General features: G+C 40.2%; 1 protein-coding gene across 4 annotated transcripts in view; it reads left to right on the forward strand.

The window, feature by feature from the left end:
- The window catches only part of DYNC1I2 (dynein cytoplasmic 1 intermediate chain 2), a 384,780-nt gene that overhangs the window by 198,476 nt on the left and 166,099 nt on the right, over positions 1 to 20,205 (forward strand). For all 4 annotated transcript variants that reach the window (XM_069225329.1, XM_069225327.1, XM_069225328.1 and 1 more), the window contains one exon: positions 8,372 to 8,487. In XM_069225329.1, coding sequence (XP_069081430.1) covers positions 8,372 to 8,487 — 116 coding nt within the window. The remainder of the gene's footprint in view (positions 1 to 8,371; positions 8,488 to 20,205) is intronic.

Raw genomic sequence — 20,205 nt, forward strand, 5'->3', positions numbered from 1 at the left:
TTCTGCAGCCTCCAGTATCCGGTGCAAGGAGCGTTGGGGGACGCGTTTCAGAGGACCTGGTGCGACCAGTTGCTTTACGCGTTTCCCCCCATACCCTTGATTCCTCGAGTGTTGAGGAAAATTCGCCAAGACTGGGCCCAGGTAATCTTAATTGCTCCGGATTGGCCAAGGAGTGTGTGGTATTCCGACCTTCTCCAACTCTCACTGTGCCCTCCGCTCCGTCTCCCTCTCAGGGCAGACCTCCTCTCGCAGTCGCAGGGGCAGGTTTTACACCCCAACCTCCAGAGTCTGCACCTTCATGCCTGGAGATTGAGCGGGGCAACCTGAGTTCCTTTTCTCTCCCGCCTGATGTAGTGGATGTTATCTTAGCGGCCAGGCGACACTCCACTAAATCTATCTACGCTAATAGGTGGTCTAAATTTGTGGTATGGTGTGGAGAGAGACAGATTGATCCCTTACGTGCTCATTTGTCAGACGTTTTATCTTTTGCTTTGTTTTCGGAACAGAGGGGTTGTGCAGTGGCTACTGTTAAGGGTTACTTGTCTGCTTTGTCCTTGGTCCTAACTTTCCTTATTGGGTCCCCTTTTGAGCCTATGCATTCTTGCCCCTTAAGATTGTTAGTTCTTAAAACAGTTTTCCTGGTTGCTATAACTTCTGCAAGGAGAGTGAGTGAGTTGCAGGCTTTATCGGTAAAACCCCCTTATACAACTTTTTATGGGGATAAGGTGGTGTTGAGGAACAAGGCTGCTTTCCTTCCGAAGGTTGTTTCACCCTTTCATTTGACTCAGACAATTACTCTGTCCACGTTTTATCCTCCGCCTCATCCTTCAAAGGAAGAAGAGAGACTACACCGCTTGGACCCAAAGAGGGCGCTAATCTTTTACATAGACAGGACAAAGGATTTCAGGTTGGAGGATCAGCTTTTCATCGGTTACGTGGGAAAGAGGAGAGGAAAGGCAGTCCACAAGAGAACACTCTCCAGGTGGGTTGTTCTTTGCATTAAAATGTGTTACTCTTTAGCAAAGAAGGATCCTCCTGATGGTATTAGAGCTCATTCCACCAGAGCTAAGTCGGCCACTACGGCCTTGGCCAGAGGTGTTCCTGTGGTCGACATCTGCAAGGCCGCAACTTGGTCGTCCCTTCACACTTTTGCGAAACATTACTGTTTGGACTCTGAGGTCAGAAGGGACGGCCATTTTGCACGGTCAGTGCTGCAGGATTTCTTGGTTTGACCATTCAGGCACCCACCACCGAGTGCGGTACTGCTTTGGGACTCTATTCATTAGGTGAGGAATCCAGAGGTAGTTGTATCCATCAGAAGAACGAGTTACTTACCTTCGGTAACAACTTTTCTGGTGGATACATTAGCTACCTGTGGATTCCTCACGGTCCCACCCCCCTCCCCGTTGCCTGTTTGGTCTAACCAAGTAATTCTTGAGTGTGCTCCTCTTGGTTTTGAGGATTGGTATAGGTTATGTATATATGTGTATATATATATATTTTTATATATAGTTTATATATTTATTTACTTGTTTAAAAAAAAAAAAAAAAATTAGTAGACCGACTTCTCACAATGATGTGTTGTTTGCAATGTCATTAAATATTGCTGTTGTTCTTTCATCTCAATGGATTATTATTCTCAAGCACGTAAAAAATATTGGTACTGACGTCGGCACGTCGGCGAGGACCTCTTATTGCCTGTATGACGTCAGACGGCGTCGCGTGGGCAAATGTGACGTCCTCGTCGACGTGCAGAAGCTAGGAAGAAGATTTCCGTCGAATGCTGGCGCAATGGGAGTATTCATTAGGTGAGGAATCCACAGGTAGCTAATGTATCCACCAGAAAAGTCGTTACCGAAGGTAAGTAACTCGTTCTTCTGGTTGAGGTTGATGTTTTGTTTCCCTATGAAGTGCAATAGAAGTCATAGTCATGCAGACAATAATGTAAATCTGGTAGAAATGTGGCCGAATGCTCTAGCGGCTGAAAGTGGATCTAGTCTGAAGGATGCAAGTTGAGTTTTGAGGATCCCTAATAGGCGAGAGTTGCTATAGTCAGGACTCGGTAGGATGAGGATCTGGAGGAGTAGGAATTGCTGTTGCCATTAATTTGAATGAAGTGCTAAGGCAGAGTTCTGTGTTTCCATTACTCCCTATTGTCTTATGTTGGGAATATTTGCCTGACAACAGGACCTTTATATGGTGAGCTTTTCCATACAAGCATTTAATCACTTGTCAGAGTTAACAGACATGTCAGGTAATGAAATCTTAGAGTAATCTATTGTGATTATTATTTCACTGACTGCTGTTTTGATGTAATGGAAGGAAAACATCCAATTTACTTCTTATTTCTTTGCTAGCTGACTAATTTGATATCCACCCAGATAGAAAGGTTAGAGAAAATGTTTTTTTTATTTTATTTTATTTTTTTACCAGCAACCGTGTCATCATGCGGTGTACAGAGAAGATTCTGTAGTCAGTCGAGCTTGATTATGGTACCAGTTAGCACATGTCCGCCTCTTCCAGTTCCACAGCTTGAACAGTAGCAGCACTAACCAAGTGGAGGAACCACATGGTTCACCTGTAATCGAGCACTATGGTAAAGAAGTGTGCATCAAGCTGAAGAGCTACTTGCTATTTTTTTTATATTTATTAGCCTCGTTGAGGTTTCCAGCAGCAACTGCTGCTTTATGATCCACAAATTAGTCTGTTTTTAAAAGAATAAGGGTTAATGTTGGAGTGCTTATTTTCCAGTAAGGTAGATTGGGTGGGCTTGAGACTCATTAGTACCGTTGTTTTACATCTTTTTCACTTATCTTCTACAAGTCAGAATCCCAGCATCATGTGTTATGTATTAGACAGCAGTTGCACTGAACCTGTCTCTTTGTGGTTGGTTCTGGGCACCCTTTCAGAAATTGCGGAATAATTGTTAAGGTGGGTAAGGAAAGGTATATAACAGGTCAAGACTATGGTTATATGTCTAAGTGAAGAGGTTGAAACACCGAGACGAGAAAAGACAGCTTGCACCTGCTTTTTAATTTTGATAAGTTGTGTTTTTTTGTTTGTTACGTTTCCTGCAGTGACAGTAACTAGTATAAGGGATTTCACGTCTAGAAACTAAGAGCGTTTGTATGGTTTTTGTCAAGCAGCAAGACAGTGAAGGTGGACAGTAACGACTATTTATAGAATTTGGTCACTTGTCAGTCTTCGTAAAAGGTTTTTTAACACCCCCCGAATCGGTTTCTCACAAGTCCTTTGTTGCTGTATAAAGGCTGTCTCTTGCTGTTAGTCACTGGAGTTCCTTTATCCTTCACAACAGGGCCCCCGTAATATCTCCCCCTTACTAGTGAAGTCTTAAAGTATGAACTAAACCTAAAGCCAGTCTTTGTCCTTGGTAATTTAACAAACAGTCTTAGAACTGGTTTTGACGATTTCTTGCTCCTTTCCACCTATTTTGTTTCTCAACAGTACCTAGGATTAACTGTCCCCTCGCCCTGAAATACAGAAGGAGAATGAATCGGAGCTCAGCCCCGGGATTCCAGCAATTCTGCTGAGACACTGAAAATGGACTCTTACGTCACAGTACAGGTAGCCCAAACCCGAGGCCGTCTCCTTGGCAGGGGACTTGATAGGTGGATAGCTCCGACCTCACCTTCATTGCTCCTAGGTAGGCTAGGGTTCCTCTAGGCCGTCTTCCTAAAAACAAAGCTGAGCTTCACTGTTCTTTTATTAGTTTAGTGTCTGTGAAGGCCAAGGAGATGTTAGGTTTTCCTCAGGTATGCGGGGTGAGTGAATGGGAGACTGGATAGCAACAAGGACAATTCCTGTGCCGTTTTCTCAGGCTTGGAAGTTTATTTCTTCACAACTGGGAATAGGGGAAAGGCTAGCCAGTATTCCGTCTCTTCCATAATGCGTACTCTTTGCAACCACATCCCCAACTAATTTAGGTTACCTGTTCTGTCGTGGATGTCACCAACCCTGACAAATTAGGGCAGTGACCTAGCAGACTTAGTGACCTGCTACACATATGACTGGCTGCAGGATGCCGTTGGCAGACATAGAGAAGGTATGGAACACCCCTTCACGGGTTATTTAGAGTTTAGGTTTAAGTACCGTCTGTCCTATTTAATGAATATATATACACATGTATATAAGCCATGCATTTTAAAGAGGTTTGATAGGGCATCCACCTATTTTCATGGATGATAAACATCTGCCAAACTGTAAATAACGCCCAAAGCCATGAATGTTAGTCTCTTGTACCATATAGTGAATAATATCAATAATACTTTGATGCTCTATTTGGAATTGAATTTGTTTCTGAAATCTTCAGTTGCAACAGTAGTTGTGAGTGGAGAGGAATGCACTGCAACGTTGCAAGCCAAACGGACAATACTAATGAATGGAGAGGGAAAGGAAGCAATTGACAAGGCGAACAAACATGAATATCATAATCACAACATACTAAATGTGTATGCATCACTCCTTTCCACTTCCATCTTTGTGAGAAGCACATGAGCCAACTTGTGAAGGGATTTATTAAAAAAAAAAAAAAAAAAAAGGTAACTACTAATAACGAGGGTGACCTACTTGATGTGCCCATTCTTTACTTCGGTTATATATCCTTGGTGTGCCTTATAGTCTCTACTTTACACCCAACTAGTACAGAATGCATCACGTTGCGCAGAATGTCTGGCTGTTTAGCTACTAAAAACTTTTTCCCAAATTTTTTGAACAAGTAACTTTAATTATACTCATGTATTCCGAACGTTGCAGCCTTTTGCTATGTGACTTAATTCCCTGAATTTGAAAGCCTGTATGAGTCAATTCTCTAAGATTAGCACTAAGGAGATCAGTGCGCACTGCTTTGGATATTGCATCAGACCCAACTTTTTCTAGTAATGTGTCTAGATAACAGGGCTAACCTTGGCACATTACCTGCGGTGGAGATAGAACAATTTGAAGATGCGGCAAAGCAGAATGTGGGCTTTGTTTTCAAAATGCCAGGCCGGAAGGTTATCAGCATATGGTATCAAGGGTCATGTAAAGGTCCTCCACAGCATACAGTACTGACCTGAGGGGCACTTCTGTTAGATATCAGCTAAACACTTTTAGGATAACAACATTTTGTCTGCAACCTTCTCGAGAGTTTAATCCCCTGGATGGTGTGAACATCATTATTAAGAGCTGTGTTGCTTTGGTCTCAATAGACCAAGAGTTGACCCACCTGAGGTCACCCACCTCCCCAGAGTGCAGGTAACGGTTTTAGTGCCAGTTCTTCCCAGGGCTGATAAGGGAAAGACCATATTCATTAAAGCAAGTTGTTGAGGAGTTGGACTATCAACAGAGTGAGATGCCTGGTTGAATTGAGATGCCATCAACTTAATTTGTTTTGTGCAGATGTTGCTGAAAATGCAGTTTTTGAAATTAAGTTGAACCAGCAGAAGAAGTGTATGTTATTGAGCTATTGCCTGTGGAACCGCTATAATATCGTTGAAACCTTGTTACAGCACTGTAGGACCCATTACTACCAACCCCCAATGCACATCAGGCATGTGTGCTGCAAGTATTGACCCATTGTACAGCCTTACTCACAAAAACACCTTTCTCTCACTAAGAAAGCATTTTTTCGTAATTATAGACTTAAGACACTTTTACACATATTCCCCGTGTGCAGCGGTTGCTGTCGTACCACCTCATAAGACCTGCTAATAATGCTGCTCCATCCCTCATGCATACGCTAAATTCATATTACTTGTGAATATGACTGTCTGAATGGCCATGCATCCCCACCACAATTGTAGTGGAGGCTGCAACGCTGGCCACTATAGGGGCTAATATTCACTTCTTTGGGATAAACAAAAGCGGAGGGTGCAATTTTAGGTGCATATGAAAATAAGCTACACTAAAGCTGTGATCTGTTGCTTTGCCAAGGTCATGCTACAGAGAGGTCTTTGAGGTATGACAGAGAGAGGAAAGGAAGACCTCAATTTGTCTTGAGATGGTGTGAACCTTAATGCTAGAATGTGTCTTCTGACTCCAAAAAAACAAATTATGCCTCTTATTTTCTGCCCTTAATCAATAGCTGTTGTCATTAACATTGGAGTTCATTTGGATTGTTTTTAACATCAATTTAAAATGGTGCTTTTTGTGAGAATGCAGGCCGTGTTTAATTTAGATGTTTATTTGAGAACAATGATATGACCATTCTAGAGAGTTCCTACATCTCTGACCTGTGACATCTATGTAATTTCAGCATCCCTTACTTGGCTTGCCTTTGAGTGGAGCTATTGCTAAAGAATGGTCATGTTGCTAAAAACTTTCAAGCGAGTCACTTTCCAGGGCACGCATCTTATTATTCAACATAAAACACTCTTTGGATTTTTAATTTGGATTTCACTTTCATTTTAATAAACGTCTGCCTGTGTCAGAAATAAACTTCAGTTCTAGTCCCTTGGATAGGGAACAGGTCCTTGTTCTTCCACTGGAACCTAATCTCTTGTTTCTGAAGAACAGGAACATTTTCTAGGACTGTTTACAATTTATGGACACGAGTCAATCAATTTTCTTGAAATGTTTTAAATTTGTGGACATGAATCAATCATCCAAAGTTCTTAAACTTTGCAGAGCTAAAGAATGTTTCCACAGTGCTTAGATTTTGTTATTGCTGTGATAGGTGAATCGTACAGGGCCCAGTTTACAAAATCTTTGCTGTGCTTTAGTGTGACTCACGTGCAAAATAGCTGCAAATACATATGCAAATTAATGTTTAGTAAAATATGAAGTTTGTTTACAGTGTGATTTACTCACACCTTATATTATATTAGGTCGTTGAAATATTACACAATATTAAGTCATCATACAGGCCTTGATAGCAGACGTTTAATGAAGGGAACACCTGCAAAATTATATAAAATATCCATGTGAAAGTGTGTAAATAAAATTAACGAAATAATTTCACTACTACTTCTAAGACTCGAGACTGTTGCACACTCCCAAGAGAAATTGTGGAACACTTTCTAAATTTCATGATGTTACGAAACATTTGAGGAAACCTACAACAGTAACTTCCCAGCTATCTTCAGTGAATCTGGTCATTACTTTGTAACACATATAGAATCTGTTCAACAGGTGTCGGGGCTAACAGAAAAACTTTAGACGGATCAGTTCTATTGCTGGTTTTATTGTCAAGCACCTGTTTAATGCAACACTACTTGCTTTCTCACTGGCATCTAACTATCATTTACTTATATTTTAAAAGTCTCAAACCACAGAATGTACACTTAACTTGGCAGGACACTTTTTCTATAATTTTATTGTGCTTTGTATACTCCAAACAATAATTTCAAGCTTCCACATCCGTTAGGGTCTTTTTACTTAGTACACTTGCTACATAACGAATTGTGGTATATACTTTGAGATTTACATAAAAACAATTCACCAGCATTCCTAGAATCTCATAACCTTTGAGTTAAAAGGCGAGTGCCCGAATCCACACACATTTCTTTTTGAGTTGCCCTCTTGGCTTGCATCTCACAATGTTTTGATATCCATCGGGCACACACTTTGAGAGAGAGAAGAGAACAGAGCATATTATCCATACTTCATTAAAGCAAAGTCAGTTTCTGAGGTTTTTCAAAAGCAGCTCATTAAGTCACTTTTAATTAACTGTAATAACATTGGTTTATGGATATGAGTTTTTTTGAGGGGGGCTGCAAACTACACAATTTGTGCCATGTGTCCTTTCTCAGCTGTTTAAATGACTCATAAGATGTTATTGAAATGAGAAAAGAAAATGTATTCGATGGTACGAACACTGGTACTAGTAGCCAAAGTCTTCCCTACATTACCAAGAAAAGTGTCTCACTCACATATGCACGCTAATACTCTTAGTGCAAAGTCTCCCTTGCATTACCAATGTCTTTGGCTCATGGTACTAAACTGGGTCCCTTCCCCATTTGTACGTAAGGGCAAGACATGATAGGTAGATAAAGGATAGAGACTGTACCATAGCTCTTTTTTTTTTTTTTTTACATTTGTTTAGTCATGTTGTCATATGCTGTACAGTTCACAAGTTGTCCATGAAAGTGGCCCTGTGGACTAACAAAAAATTGCCAAGCTGTTGTTATTTTTTGGTATTTCTACTTTTACACCATTTCTTCAATTTCTCTCTGAGCATGACCATGTTTTCAATAATAAGCTTACTAATACGTAAATAAATATAACTGAGTTTTTATAGATACTTTCTTATAAATCATGCAATAAAATTTTCCTGCAATTATCTGTTTACTTGGGTGTACTTTCAAATGTGCTTGAGAGAAATGCAAAACCATAAGCAAAATAATATTTTTTCTTTTTTTCTGTTTTGATGCAGACGAGTGCATGTTAAACTTGCAATGGCCAAAATCACTCAAGTTGACTTCCCACCTCGAGAAACTGTAACATACACAAAGGAAACACAAACACCAGTTGTGGCTCAACAGAAGGAAGGTAATTTGATCATGAATACATTCTTTTGTTTACATGTACCTTCACTGAGGCAGTATTTGTTTTTCGTAATGGGCAACACTGATGTTGGCAGTAAAAACATGTCTTCATTCGTTTCAGTTTGATTAATTCAATTATTTTTAGAGCGCTCATTAACCAGTACTGTTCCTTTCCCTCATGTTCTTTCCAAGTACTTGTACTAGTTGAATACATACAATTTTAAACTCATTTCACATACCAACCTATATGCCAAGTTGCCTATTACTTTTTTGTAACCTTTGTAAAAACGTGAGTAGAAAGAGTACATTATGAAGCTTGTTTGGTGTATGGAGACCACTTTCCTTCAGATCATCATCAACAGTGTTTACTGTCCTGGACATTTGTCTGATAGCCTAGTGCAGTCTTTGGTGTTGCTGTCTTGTTTTACTTAAGTTGAGCCAACTTAACACCTGAAATTAATGATTTGTAGGTGAAAAGTTAATGGCTGGGGACATGGTTTGCAGTGTAGTTGTATGCTCCCTTGCAGTTGCAGTAGTAGAAGCATTGCTCCTGCTGGCATAGTAACGAGTCCATTAGTAGTATCAGCGTTAACATTAGTAAAGAAAATAGCAGTAGAAGCACTGCTAGTAATGTATGCCCTATATTTAGCACTTGTAGTATTTGTAGTAGTGCAAATAGTACCAGTAGTAGTAACAGTGAAAATAGTCTTAGCAGTAGTAGGAGTAGCCTTGGTGCATATTATACTTTTTCTACTGGTTGCAGGACTTAGACTAGTGATTTCAGTTTTAGCAGAATGAGTAGTAATTTTCCCACTAACACCCACTGTAAGCTAGTCATTAATAGCACTACCTGTTGTACTACTGCTACTAGTAGAACTACTGCCAGAAGTAGTCATAGTATTGATACTAATAGTAATAGTTGTGGTGAGTATAGTAATACTACTAGTGCTTCTGAGAAGCAAAGAACTAGTAGCATCAGTAGCTTAATAGAATTAGTAATAGTTAAAGAGGCTTTACTCTTAATGGTAGTGACTGAGGACTACTTTACAAAAAATTAAATGCTTAATACATATTTCCATCTTTCAATTTATGTTTACATTTTTTATTAACAGTGTCAAGTAGATAAACCTGGGCAAGAACACCAACAAAATACCTGCCAAACTGTAAAAAAGTAAGAGATTAGTCACTCTCCAAGGGAATTTAAGTGCTGCAGAGAATCCATGTATCCACTTTCCCGATTTTACAATCTCGAAACATTCACATTGGCCTTGTTGTGTGCTCAGCAAGAGATTGGCATAGCAGGGAGTCCCCTGGGACTGGAAGGAGGAATATTCATTTGGCCAATCTCCAAGGCGTACACTTGGTAACTGCATATGAAGTCTTACAAATGGACATAATGGAGCTAGAATGGTTTTACTGAGTCGACCTGCGAGAATTAATACTACTCTGTGTTCTGTCTTCAGTTGAAATGCATAACCTCCTGAAACTTGATACACTGGTTGGTGCCAGAAATTAAATATTGATAGTGATCAGTACTCTCCTCTTCACATGTGTGTTAGATTTTAAGACTGGGAAGAAAAGCAATCAAGTCTCCTCATCTTCACAATTTGTCTCTGCACAGTTGCCTGGAAAATCTTACCCCTCTGCACTGCTGAACAAACCACCACTATCTCTGTTCCACCAATTCATTTTCCAGTTGACACTAATTTGGGGTATAGTCTGCATATGTTCACAACCAATATATTTTCCATCCTTTTATACCCCTAGAAGCTCATGTAGAACCTTCAAAGCATCCAAAGATAGTTGAGCTCCTGTCCAGCATCTCAAAACGGCCTTCCAATTTCACCCAGGTGTCCACAGCTTTTCGCCTAAAGGACTCCAAAACCATGATTTCATAAGCTGCCTGCATCACATCATTCTCCAACTTTCACCTTTCACTCCCTTATCTCTTCCTGCTTTTTTCAACCCTTAAAACTGCCTCACACGTCCTCTAGTTTCTGTTCTGTTCCACAAACAGCCAAATAGCACTCATGTTAGTTGTTTTTTTGGCAAACTTAAAAACCATAAAACTATAAGACAAGCAGAAAGGAAATGGTGGTAAAGTACTCCTAAGACTACACTGCAGAGTTTAATTCAGAAGTTATCCAATGATAAATGGGGTATAACTGTAACACCCACAGTCTCCAAAAAAGCAGTTGAATACTTGGATTTGACCCTGTACACTGGAAGCAATGAACTACATAGCAAAATCATTGTAAACCAACATCATCCAGTTCGGTCTGCATGCTACTAGCCGCCACTCTAAAACTACCATTTTAAATATTCCAAGGGAAAAAAATGCATGAGAGCAAGGAGAACCTTTTGCAAAAATGAAGTCTTCATTCAAAAATCTGAGGAAATTGCCACTAGACTAAGCAATAGAGGATATGTCATGTGTCCGTGTCCAAAGCCTTGCAAGATGTTCAACAGGTAAACAGAATAGGCCTCATTTGAGACTCGAAAATGATTAGGAGCTCCTCACCTCAGATTCGGTTTCTTACTGAATATAACAATGATCATCACTAAATTAGGAAAATACTACAGAGACATTGGTCATTATTTATTAAGAATCCTCAACTTCAGAGGATGGCCTTATGGAGTATTCTCAGGTGACTTTATGCAAAGCATAATTGTCGTAGTAGCACCAATGAACCTGTTATCCTCGGTAGAAGAGCTCGAAGACTCAATGCCACAGCTTTGGGTTCTACAAAAATTTATTTGTAGACTCAAATCATGTGGAGGTCATTTTCCATTGATTTACAGGTCCTGTATGTGAGATCCTCTCCCCTCTTGCCAAAAAGACAGTTAGTTTCAGTACGCCTCTTCAAATTACTTTTAGGAATGATGTGTTATGCATTCCTTTAGGTCTGGTTTTGCCGCCTATGAATGAAGGACCTGCAGAAAGAAGTGGGCAGACAATGGATAGACTCACTCAACAATATAAAACATATCACTCCATGAATCAGAAGCTGTTCAGCCATGGTCGGTGGATTCAGAAGACCGCCCTTTCAACAGGTCTAACATTTCTAGCTCTGATTCCATACTTTGTAATAACCACACATGCTTCCCTAGAGTGGTGAGGATCTCACTTACAGGACCTAGAAATCTGTGGAAAATAAGTGCCACATGACTTGAGTCTCCACATAAATCGCTTAGAGCTGAAAGCCGTGGCATTGACAAGCTTTTCTTCAGAGGATAACAGGTTCTTCGCTGCTACTATGACAGTGATGCTTTTTATAAACAAGCAAGGGGGCACTCTAGGCTTAAAAGATTTGGCAATGGTCTTTGAAACATCATATTTAACTAACAGTACAGCATGTACCAGGTTATGACAATCAGTAGGAAGATACTCTAAGGAGGATGACAAAGAACTACCACAAATTGGGAACTAAACCAACAAGTTCTAATGGAATCTTTCTGTCATTTGGGGCAAACAAAAGCTGAACCTGTTTGCAACAACTCAGAATTGGAAAAGCCAATTGTACACAAGCTTGCATCACATCAGGGGTCATGGAGGAATGTGTTTTCGATAACATGGTCCGGAATCGTTTCCTATGCTTCTCCTCTACTGCCCATGGCTCCAAAAGCCCTAAACAAAATAAAAACAGCCATGCCAAATCATACTGGTGGCTTCAAAATGGCACAGGCAATATTGGTACACAGAGCTACTTCTATCTGCAAAATGTCATATTCAACTTGCTGACTTTATACGACTTTATACGACAGCCACACGGATCCAAAATCCTTACACTTGTGGGCTTTGCTCATGAGCACAAAAACGTCTTGCATTTAGACATTGCAGAGGATTGTAAAGAAATCCTACCTAATGCCAGAGCAGAAACAACGAATGAACGTAATATGTTTAAATGGAAAAAAACTCTGTTTATGGTGTTAGGATAATAATATTCATCCTATAACCTCTACACAAAAACATGTATTGCCTTATCTACTACATCTGGCACGAGCAACCCAGCTATGCCACATTTTCGAGATTCTACAACTTCATCATCAAATAGAATAATCTACAAATTCTTAAAACGTCTTTCTAGAGCTTATCCTCATTGAAGTATATTCAGTCTCCTTTGCAACTTAATACAGTCCTTTAACAGTTGATGAAGAATGTGGCCGAGCCCATATAGAAAGCTGAACTGAAATATCTTTCCTGGAAACTGTCATTGCTGTCTGCATTGAAATCTGCAAGAAGAGTAATTGAAATTCAATTCTTTACCATCAAAGACCTTATATGCAGTTTGAAGATGATCGGGTCATATTTAAAACAAATCGCTGGAACTCATAGATCTGGTGGAGAAGCCCATGAATAGAGGGGGAGACACTGGCCTGCAGGGCACCCAAAGGCACCGGGGGCTCCAGGAAGAAGAACAGAATGCCCACCGTACCAAAACCTCATAAGTATTAAACTGTACTTGTTAGGAGATGTACCATGCGGAAGGGGATGAGGGGAGTGTGAGTTCGAGTTTTATAGCACATTCTAACATGTTTTTACTTGTTCCTTTTGTTTTGCAATCGAAAACATAAAAAATCCCTGATTAATTTCGAAGGTTCTTTCAGAATTTCACTTGAATTAACCTGTAGTATTGTAGGCATTCTTCTGGAATCCTAAAGATGTCACAGAAAAATCATTTCATAGACTTAATATAAAAAAGATGCCTCACATTTTATGTTGATAGAAGTAATAAACTCAGAAAGACTGATCAACTGCTAGTAGTTTATGGTACCCCTTGTTAAAGGCTTTACTCTTTCAAAACAAAACCTAGCCCCTGGATTTCTGTAGCCAAAGTGTTTTGCCATCATAAACCAGCAAGACCTTTGCAAAAGAAAGGGAGAGCACATTCTCCAATGAGTGCTTCCACTTCTCCACCATTGTTTGCTAGTGTGTCTATGCAAGACATTTGTAGAGCAGCACCGTGGAAGGAAAGACACATGTTCGCTTAGCATTACTCTTTGGTCTCAACAGTACAAACAAAAATGGCAGTTGGACAGGTGGTGCTGCATCATCATTTCTAATAAGATGATCCTCATCTAAATCATTGGTGCCCATATTTGCAACATAATATTTTAACTGCTTGACAAAAAACTGTCTTTTGCAAATTGTAACAATTTGCGCATTAACAGCTTTTAAGCAATTCCAAGCCAATTGTAGATCTGACTGTAGTACTGTGGCAGTTGTTCATTCAGTATTAGAAGATCTAAAGAGTCTAATGGATAAATGATGGCATCACTGCTACATTTTTGTTTGAAGACCCTTGCCTCCTCAGCCAAACTGCTCCAACGTCGCCACCTAGCGCAGAATGCAGCAGCCTGTCTGCTAGTAGGATGCTCCAGATGTGATCCCATTACTCCAGTTCTAAGGTCACGACACTTGTTCCCAGTTTGACATATCGTTAAATTTAAATGTGTGCTCATTATAATCCATCATCCCCCACAAAATCTGCAGATTTTAACTAAAAAAATTGTTTCTAGCTCAAATGGTTCAAAAGTTACTAAAAATTCAATGGCACGTGTTTTGCAGCGCTATGAGGGGCCTTTTGCAAAGCTGGACTGGTCACCTTTTTTTTTGCTTATTGCTATATTTGGGTATTAAAATGGTACCAGTGAGGTGCAACCAAATGACCAGACAGTGTACCAAGTTTAAAAACGATTAAATAATGAAGTAATGCTATTACAAAATGTGATGCATTGTCCAGCATAATTTCTCGTTTCTTGCCACATATTTTACTAAATTCTGGCAAAAATTTGGCCTGCTCGTTCCAGTGACCCTAATCTATATTAACTGTGGTAAAAGAACATTCTTTGTTTCTGCACCCAGGTTTTGGAAATAGCTGCCTTTGCGCTCGGAACCTGTGCTGTTTTGAAAAATGATGAAACCATGTCTTTTTAGTCAATAATATTCTACTTAGGGTTTATCTTCGTTATTCTTGTTTCACTGAAGTGCCTAAAGTCTCATTTTTGTAAGTTAGGTCTGTAGCGCCAATAGGTTTATGCTAATGTGTGCTTATAAATAACAGAATTGTACCTGTCTTCTCATGCACCTCTGAGAAGAAGGTACTGATGGCTCACCCAACTTTAACACCACTTCATCTGGGGTTCTCTCTCTATTGTTTTACTTTTCTAGCTGCTCCTAGATGAAGCATCATATGGGATAAAACAATCTTCCTTCCACTTGTCCTTAGCAACCATTTAGGCCTCCAGTGGTCATTCAACAAGTGCCAGAGATCAAGATTTCTCCTCTCCTCTGCCAAACAAGGCATCATTGTTTTAGTGCCCTGCCAGAGGTGTAACAAAGGCCCCTGCGGTGCGGAAAGGGGGCCGAGCACCAGGGAGCCCCCTAAGCACAGTACACTGTGCACGGGTGGCAGGCCCCTCACTGGGACTAAGAGGGAGTGGGCCTCCCACAAGTACTTTGCAGGGGGGCCCACTTAAGTTTTATTATGCCACTGTGCCTGGGCATGGGCCACAGTCAGCAAGCTCCTAAAGACTTTGCTGCAGTGCTTATGGCCCCACAAAAAGGATGCTAATAAGTAAAATCATCTAAAAGCAATACATCATTAGATAATCCATATCAAGTCAATGAATAATACTACATTCATAGTCATCACATTAATAGTTATAATGATAATGTGATACATAGTCTCATCTGGATATCATGTATCATTCGGTTATGGGTGAAGTCATGAGCATTGTTCATATAAACGTATGTGATATTTATATACATGCAAACGGAGCTGAAAGACAGTGGAGTTATGTAAAGGTCCATGGCAAAGACACAAGCAGCACATGATTGGAGCGATAGCTGGCTTCCAAGGACAAAAATTGGACTTTCACTGCATCATTATGTAGTTTTCTTTAAAGAGTTGTATTTCTGCTGTTTCGTAAATTGTAGCTGGGTTGTGGCAGTTCTGATTGCTATAGGGATATTGCCCGAGATCCTGCGTCTTTAGATGGAGAAGGCCTGTTCCCTTTTTTTTCTTCTTTTTTTTGTATTGTTTGTTCTCCAGTCTGATGAATCCTAGTTGCATATTTGCAGAGAACCACTGGTAATGGTGAGCTTCTCTGCCAGCTGGGCAAGGATGCCAGTCGTAATGGCTCTGCCGCAGAATCAGTTGGTTTTGAAGATGTTGTGGACTTTCAAGGGCAGCCAGTGGAAATCCATTAGGGTTGACCCAATGTAGCCATATTCTTCAGGCCCTTGAGGTGTGCTGATACATGGAGGAGGCCTTATGGAGGCCATTGTGGGGCATGGCAATGCCACCTTCCAGATGCAATAGTCTGAGGAATTTTATAGCAGTTCTGAAGACACGTTCTGGGAGTAACAGTTTCACTTTTTAGAGAGCTGGTATCAGTTTGCCTTAGGTTTCATTGTTTCTTGATGGTGAGATCAATATCTAAGGTGAATCCAAGCGATGTGGCATTGGGTGAAAGTTGGAGTTCAAATCATCCAGGTTCATGTTGTGGAGCCAAGCTTGGTCTAGTTGTTGTTTGTCGTTCTTGGCAAACAGTAAGAGTTTGGCTGGGGTAAGCAGTAGATAGGTTCTAGCCATATAGGTCAGATGACGTGCAAACACTGTTTGAAATGTTTATTGTCATGAACTGAGGAGACCTTCACATACAGCTGTGGTCATCAGCATATTGATGAAAGCTGATGTTTTCTTTATTGGCATAGCCTTAAGAAAGTCCATAGTTAAGAAAATGGGTTATTAGTTGAGCAATGTGAGTATCCACCTGAAGTAATAATGACACGTCTTGTCAGGGTGAACTACTAAAGTCACTAAATAAACCTAAGCTCAACCCCCTGGATCTTTAACAGGGATCAGACTGGCTTTAACTTCGAGGCAATGTGTAAAGTATTTATGCAGTGCTAAAATGGTAAAGTCAAACTGCAAAATAATAATAAAAAAATCCCCAAACAAGTTTGAAAAATAGAGTAAGATTTAGTAAACAAAATGACAAAAATACAATAAGGTCACCTGGAGGTATGATTTTTTAAATAAAAGTTTTAAGTAGAAATCACAGGTCGGATAAACTAACTTGGTTCATCCTGGTCAAAGAGTTTGCCTTCTGACTTCAGTTCTTTTAGTCCTAATCCACCACTGGAGTACATTTTTAAAGCCCTCATGAGTAGCACTTAGAGACTCACGGGATGATAGGCAGACTCCAACAAGAGAGGTCAGTCCATGTCCAGTTGCCACAGGTCAACTGGGCAGTTGCAGAAAAAGGCATCTTGTTGTGTCCATGTAGCTTGAACAGCAGGTCAGCATTATGATACTTGGGGGCCACTTATTCGTACTTTATACAAGAGGGAAAGCATATCCAGCCTTTAAGGCTCTTCTCAGGTCACAGACAGCAGGTCTAGTCCTTTTTCTGTTCTTCCACAGGTCCAGAAGGTCCTCTCTTTGGTGCCTGGAGATGCCACAGTTATGTCTGATATGAACCTAGTGGGATGACCCCTGGAGGTGTCCTAACCAATGGGGTAAAGGTTCCCGGGGCTAATCCAAACCACTCTGGGCGTTTTCAAGGTGGCTGAAGTCTTCAGCCACAGTAAATGTGGGCTCTGAGTGCTAGGGTACCTTTGGGGGGGGTGTACTATGGTAATCCTAGTGTCCACTAACATCTAACACTAAAATCCAGTTTGAGGCAGGTCCCTTGTACCCACAACAACCTCAGGGGTAGACGTCTGGTAGAACAAAACTGAGTTTTTTGTAACCAGATACGGGATACACATGAGTTGCTTTGATGTGCGCCCCAGTGTTATATGTAAACCCAGTAGACCTGTCAGGCAGGCATTGACACTGTAATGTCACAAAGAGGCACACTGTGTTTGGAGCCTGTTTGGCTGGGAAGTCAAAAGAAGTGCCCTGCCCAAGTGTCGTCTAAAGTTATCGTGTGGCAGGGTAGGCCTCTTTGAAATACACCCAAAGTGTCATATGAAAAACCCCAGCAATCCTCTCAAGTAGGATATAACATTCAAGGAGGATTTTGACAGTTCATGCCGCAAATGATCCCCACAGCCCCACCCTGCCTATTCAGTGAGGGTCAGATGTGCCACCTGTGCCCATTCTGTTGTTTCCTTATGGCAGTAAGTTCACACCACCTTCATGCATACTCATATGCTAATTACTGTCTGGCAGAAGTCAGACAGCAAAATACATATTGAGCTTCCAGGGACTTCAGGCAGGGCAAAAGCAATTTATTAAAGTCCGCATTCCAAAATATTTATTACAAATCCAACTTCACCAGTGAATTTGGTTTATAATAAATATTTCAGAAAGTCCAACAATGACATTTGTAGTATGTTTCTAGCCACAAGTAACATTTATTACAACTAATATTTTATCCCAATGCTTTACTATGGAACAGTGAACCATGCTACACTGAAAACAAAATTGCTTTTAGGGCCATTTCACTGTAAGGACGTGGTTAAGTTTAAACTTTTACATGTCCTACATTTGAATACCATGCACCTGCCTGTTGAACAATAAGGACTGCTTAGGGATGATGTATTAATATGTGAAAGAACCTAATTTTTTGCACATTCTGTCACAGCCTACTTTTACAGAGTGTAATGCAAAATTAAAATAATGATTTACACCTTCACAGTGCTTTCTGTCACAGACTGGGGCCTCACTAAAAATACCCCAGTCACTGTTTCTCTGCTACACAATCCAGGATTCAATTCTGTTGTTCTCTGGTCGCACAAAAAGACATCCACAGTTGCATTATCCAATGGAGATTTCCTAATGTATAATACGTCATAATTTCTGTCTGTCCAGAAGATCTGTGATGAATCAGAGTTGAGAGTGAGGTTTGAACTTGCTTACCGCATTGGTACTCAATAAAGAAAAAAAAGTCTGTGTTTCATGCCTCAACGTAAAATTAACATTTTTAAAGCATAAAACTGTAATGCGTAAAAAAAAACTAAATGAAACTCCTGTGAACATAGCTATTTTTTTTGAGGATCAACATCATATACATAACATTTTAGTATAAACTGCCCAGAATATGTAGGACCTGAATTGCCAGAGGTTCTGTGTGTAGTTAGAACCTCAGACTCCTAGGTGGACAGGGCTGTAACTAAATCAGAACCTTGCACTCGGGGCAGGCTGGTGGCTATAGAAGACTGACAGGGCTAGATCTTGGCAAAATTGGTCATGTTAGTCAAACCCTTCCTTTATCAGCTTGCCGAAGTTTTATTTCTAGATTGATCACTTTTAGCTTCGTTGCCTTATTTTCCTTAATAATGAAACTTGAACCAGAAGTCTGTCAATTTGCAGACAGAGTAATTAATACAAAGAAAATTCTCGCTGATGTGTGGTTAAATAGGCTACAAAGCTGCCACAAACTGATTTTTCTTTTGGCTAACTCTTGTGTGACTGCTGATTCATATCTGATTTAATCACCTTTCAGCTCACCTGTGTGACTACGGATTCACGTCAGATTTAAACATCCTTTCTAAGATTTTGTGATATCATATTCCATCCCTACTTGCGAACCTGTGCAAAATGTGTGACCCTACTCAATTATTTTATTAATTGTGTCTCTTTGAACGTGATCATCATTTTTTAAATCACCTTCAAATAATTCAGTTGAGGATGCACACTGTACACAAAATTCTCTTCCATATGGTTTAAGAGATTATAACTCCATGTGTAGTATTGAAGGCTTTTATAGGAGGCACAAGAAAATTGGCTTACACTTGAGTCGTTGACAAAATATTCAGGGCAGAAAGTATCTGGTTCGCTAACTCTAAATAAATGGCATTCAATGCACTGATATAACCAGATGTGCTGAAGTGAAACACTCAAAATATTTCTTTTTAAACTTAAAAGATTGTACCTCAGCTAGAATTGATGCATTAAAGTAAAATAAAGTGGGAGTCGGCACTGCTGGCAGAAGACCACATGTGGTCTCTGGCTGAGCCAAGAGCTGTTTTAGTTTCCATGGCGTTGCTCTTCCAGAAAGGATGCAACCTTTTTTGTATGGAATTTATCCCCTGAACCCAGACCAGAAGACCTGGACCTACTGGCAATGTGACTAGGCTGGTCCTTGCCCTTCCTCCACCAGTTGTGACTCTCTGCAGTGTTTGTTGCAAGTTTTCCCATACCTGTGAGCAGGGATCCCAGAGGATGTCAACTAAAGAGTTGACAGTTGGGTAGTTTGACCACCTATCTGATGGTAGATTAATGTGCTGGGTACGGTATGTTATTTTACTGTAAATTTCTAAAGTGCTTCTACACCATACGGTCTCCTGGCGATAAACTGGAATCTTGACTGCTGATACAAAGAAACAAAAGAAAAGGAAAGTTTTAAATTTGATCCAGGGCATAGTGGGTAGGAATAGTATTTCAGATATCCAGTAAGAGAGATCTGGTGGTGGGGGAATAAAAAGAGAATGGTTTCCCACATTAGGAATATTTCCACAGAAAGGTTGCGCTAGAAGAAAAGATGTTAAGGAGCACAAAGAGCAAGTGGGGACATATTTCTTCATTTTTTTTATGACAAGTACAGGCTGAAATGGTATTGACAAATCAGTGAATAGAGTTAATAGGAAAGCTGGGGGGTAGGTGATAGATAAGCATTAAGGAGCTAGAGGTTTTCGATCATAAAAATAAAGTGACATAGTTACCTTAGAGCACGAGTTATAGTGTCTTGAGATAAGTATAGCTAA

Source organism: Pleurodeles waltl, chromosome 3_1, assembly GCF_031143425.1.
Source record: "Pleurodeles waltl isolate 20211129_DDA chromosome 3_1, aPleWal1.hap1.20221129, whole genome shotgun sequence".
NCBI lineage: Eukaryota > Metazoa > Chordata > Amphibia > Caudata > Salamandridae > Pleurodeles > Pleurodeles waltl.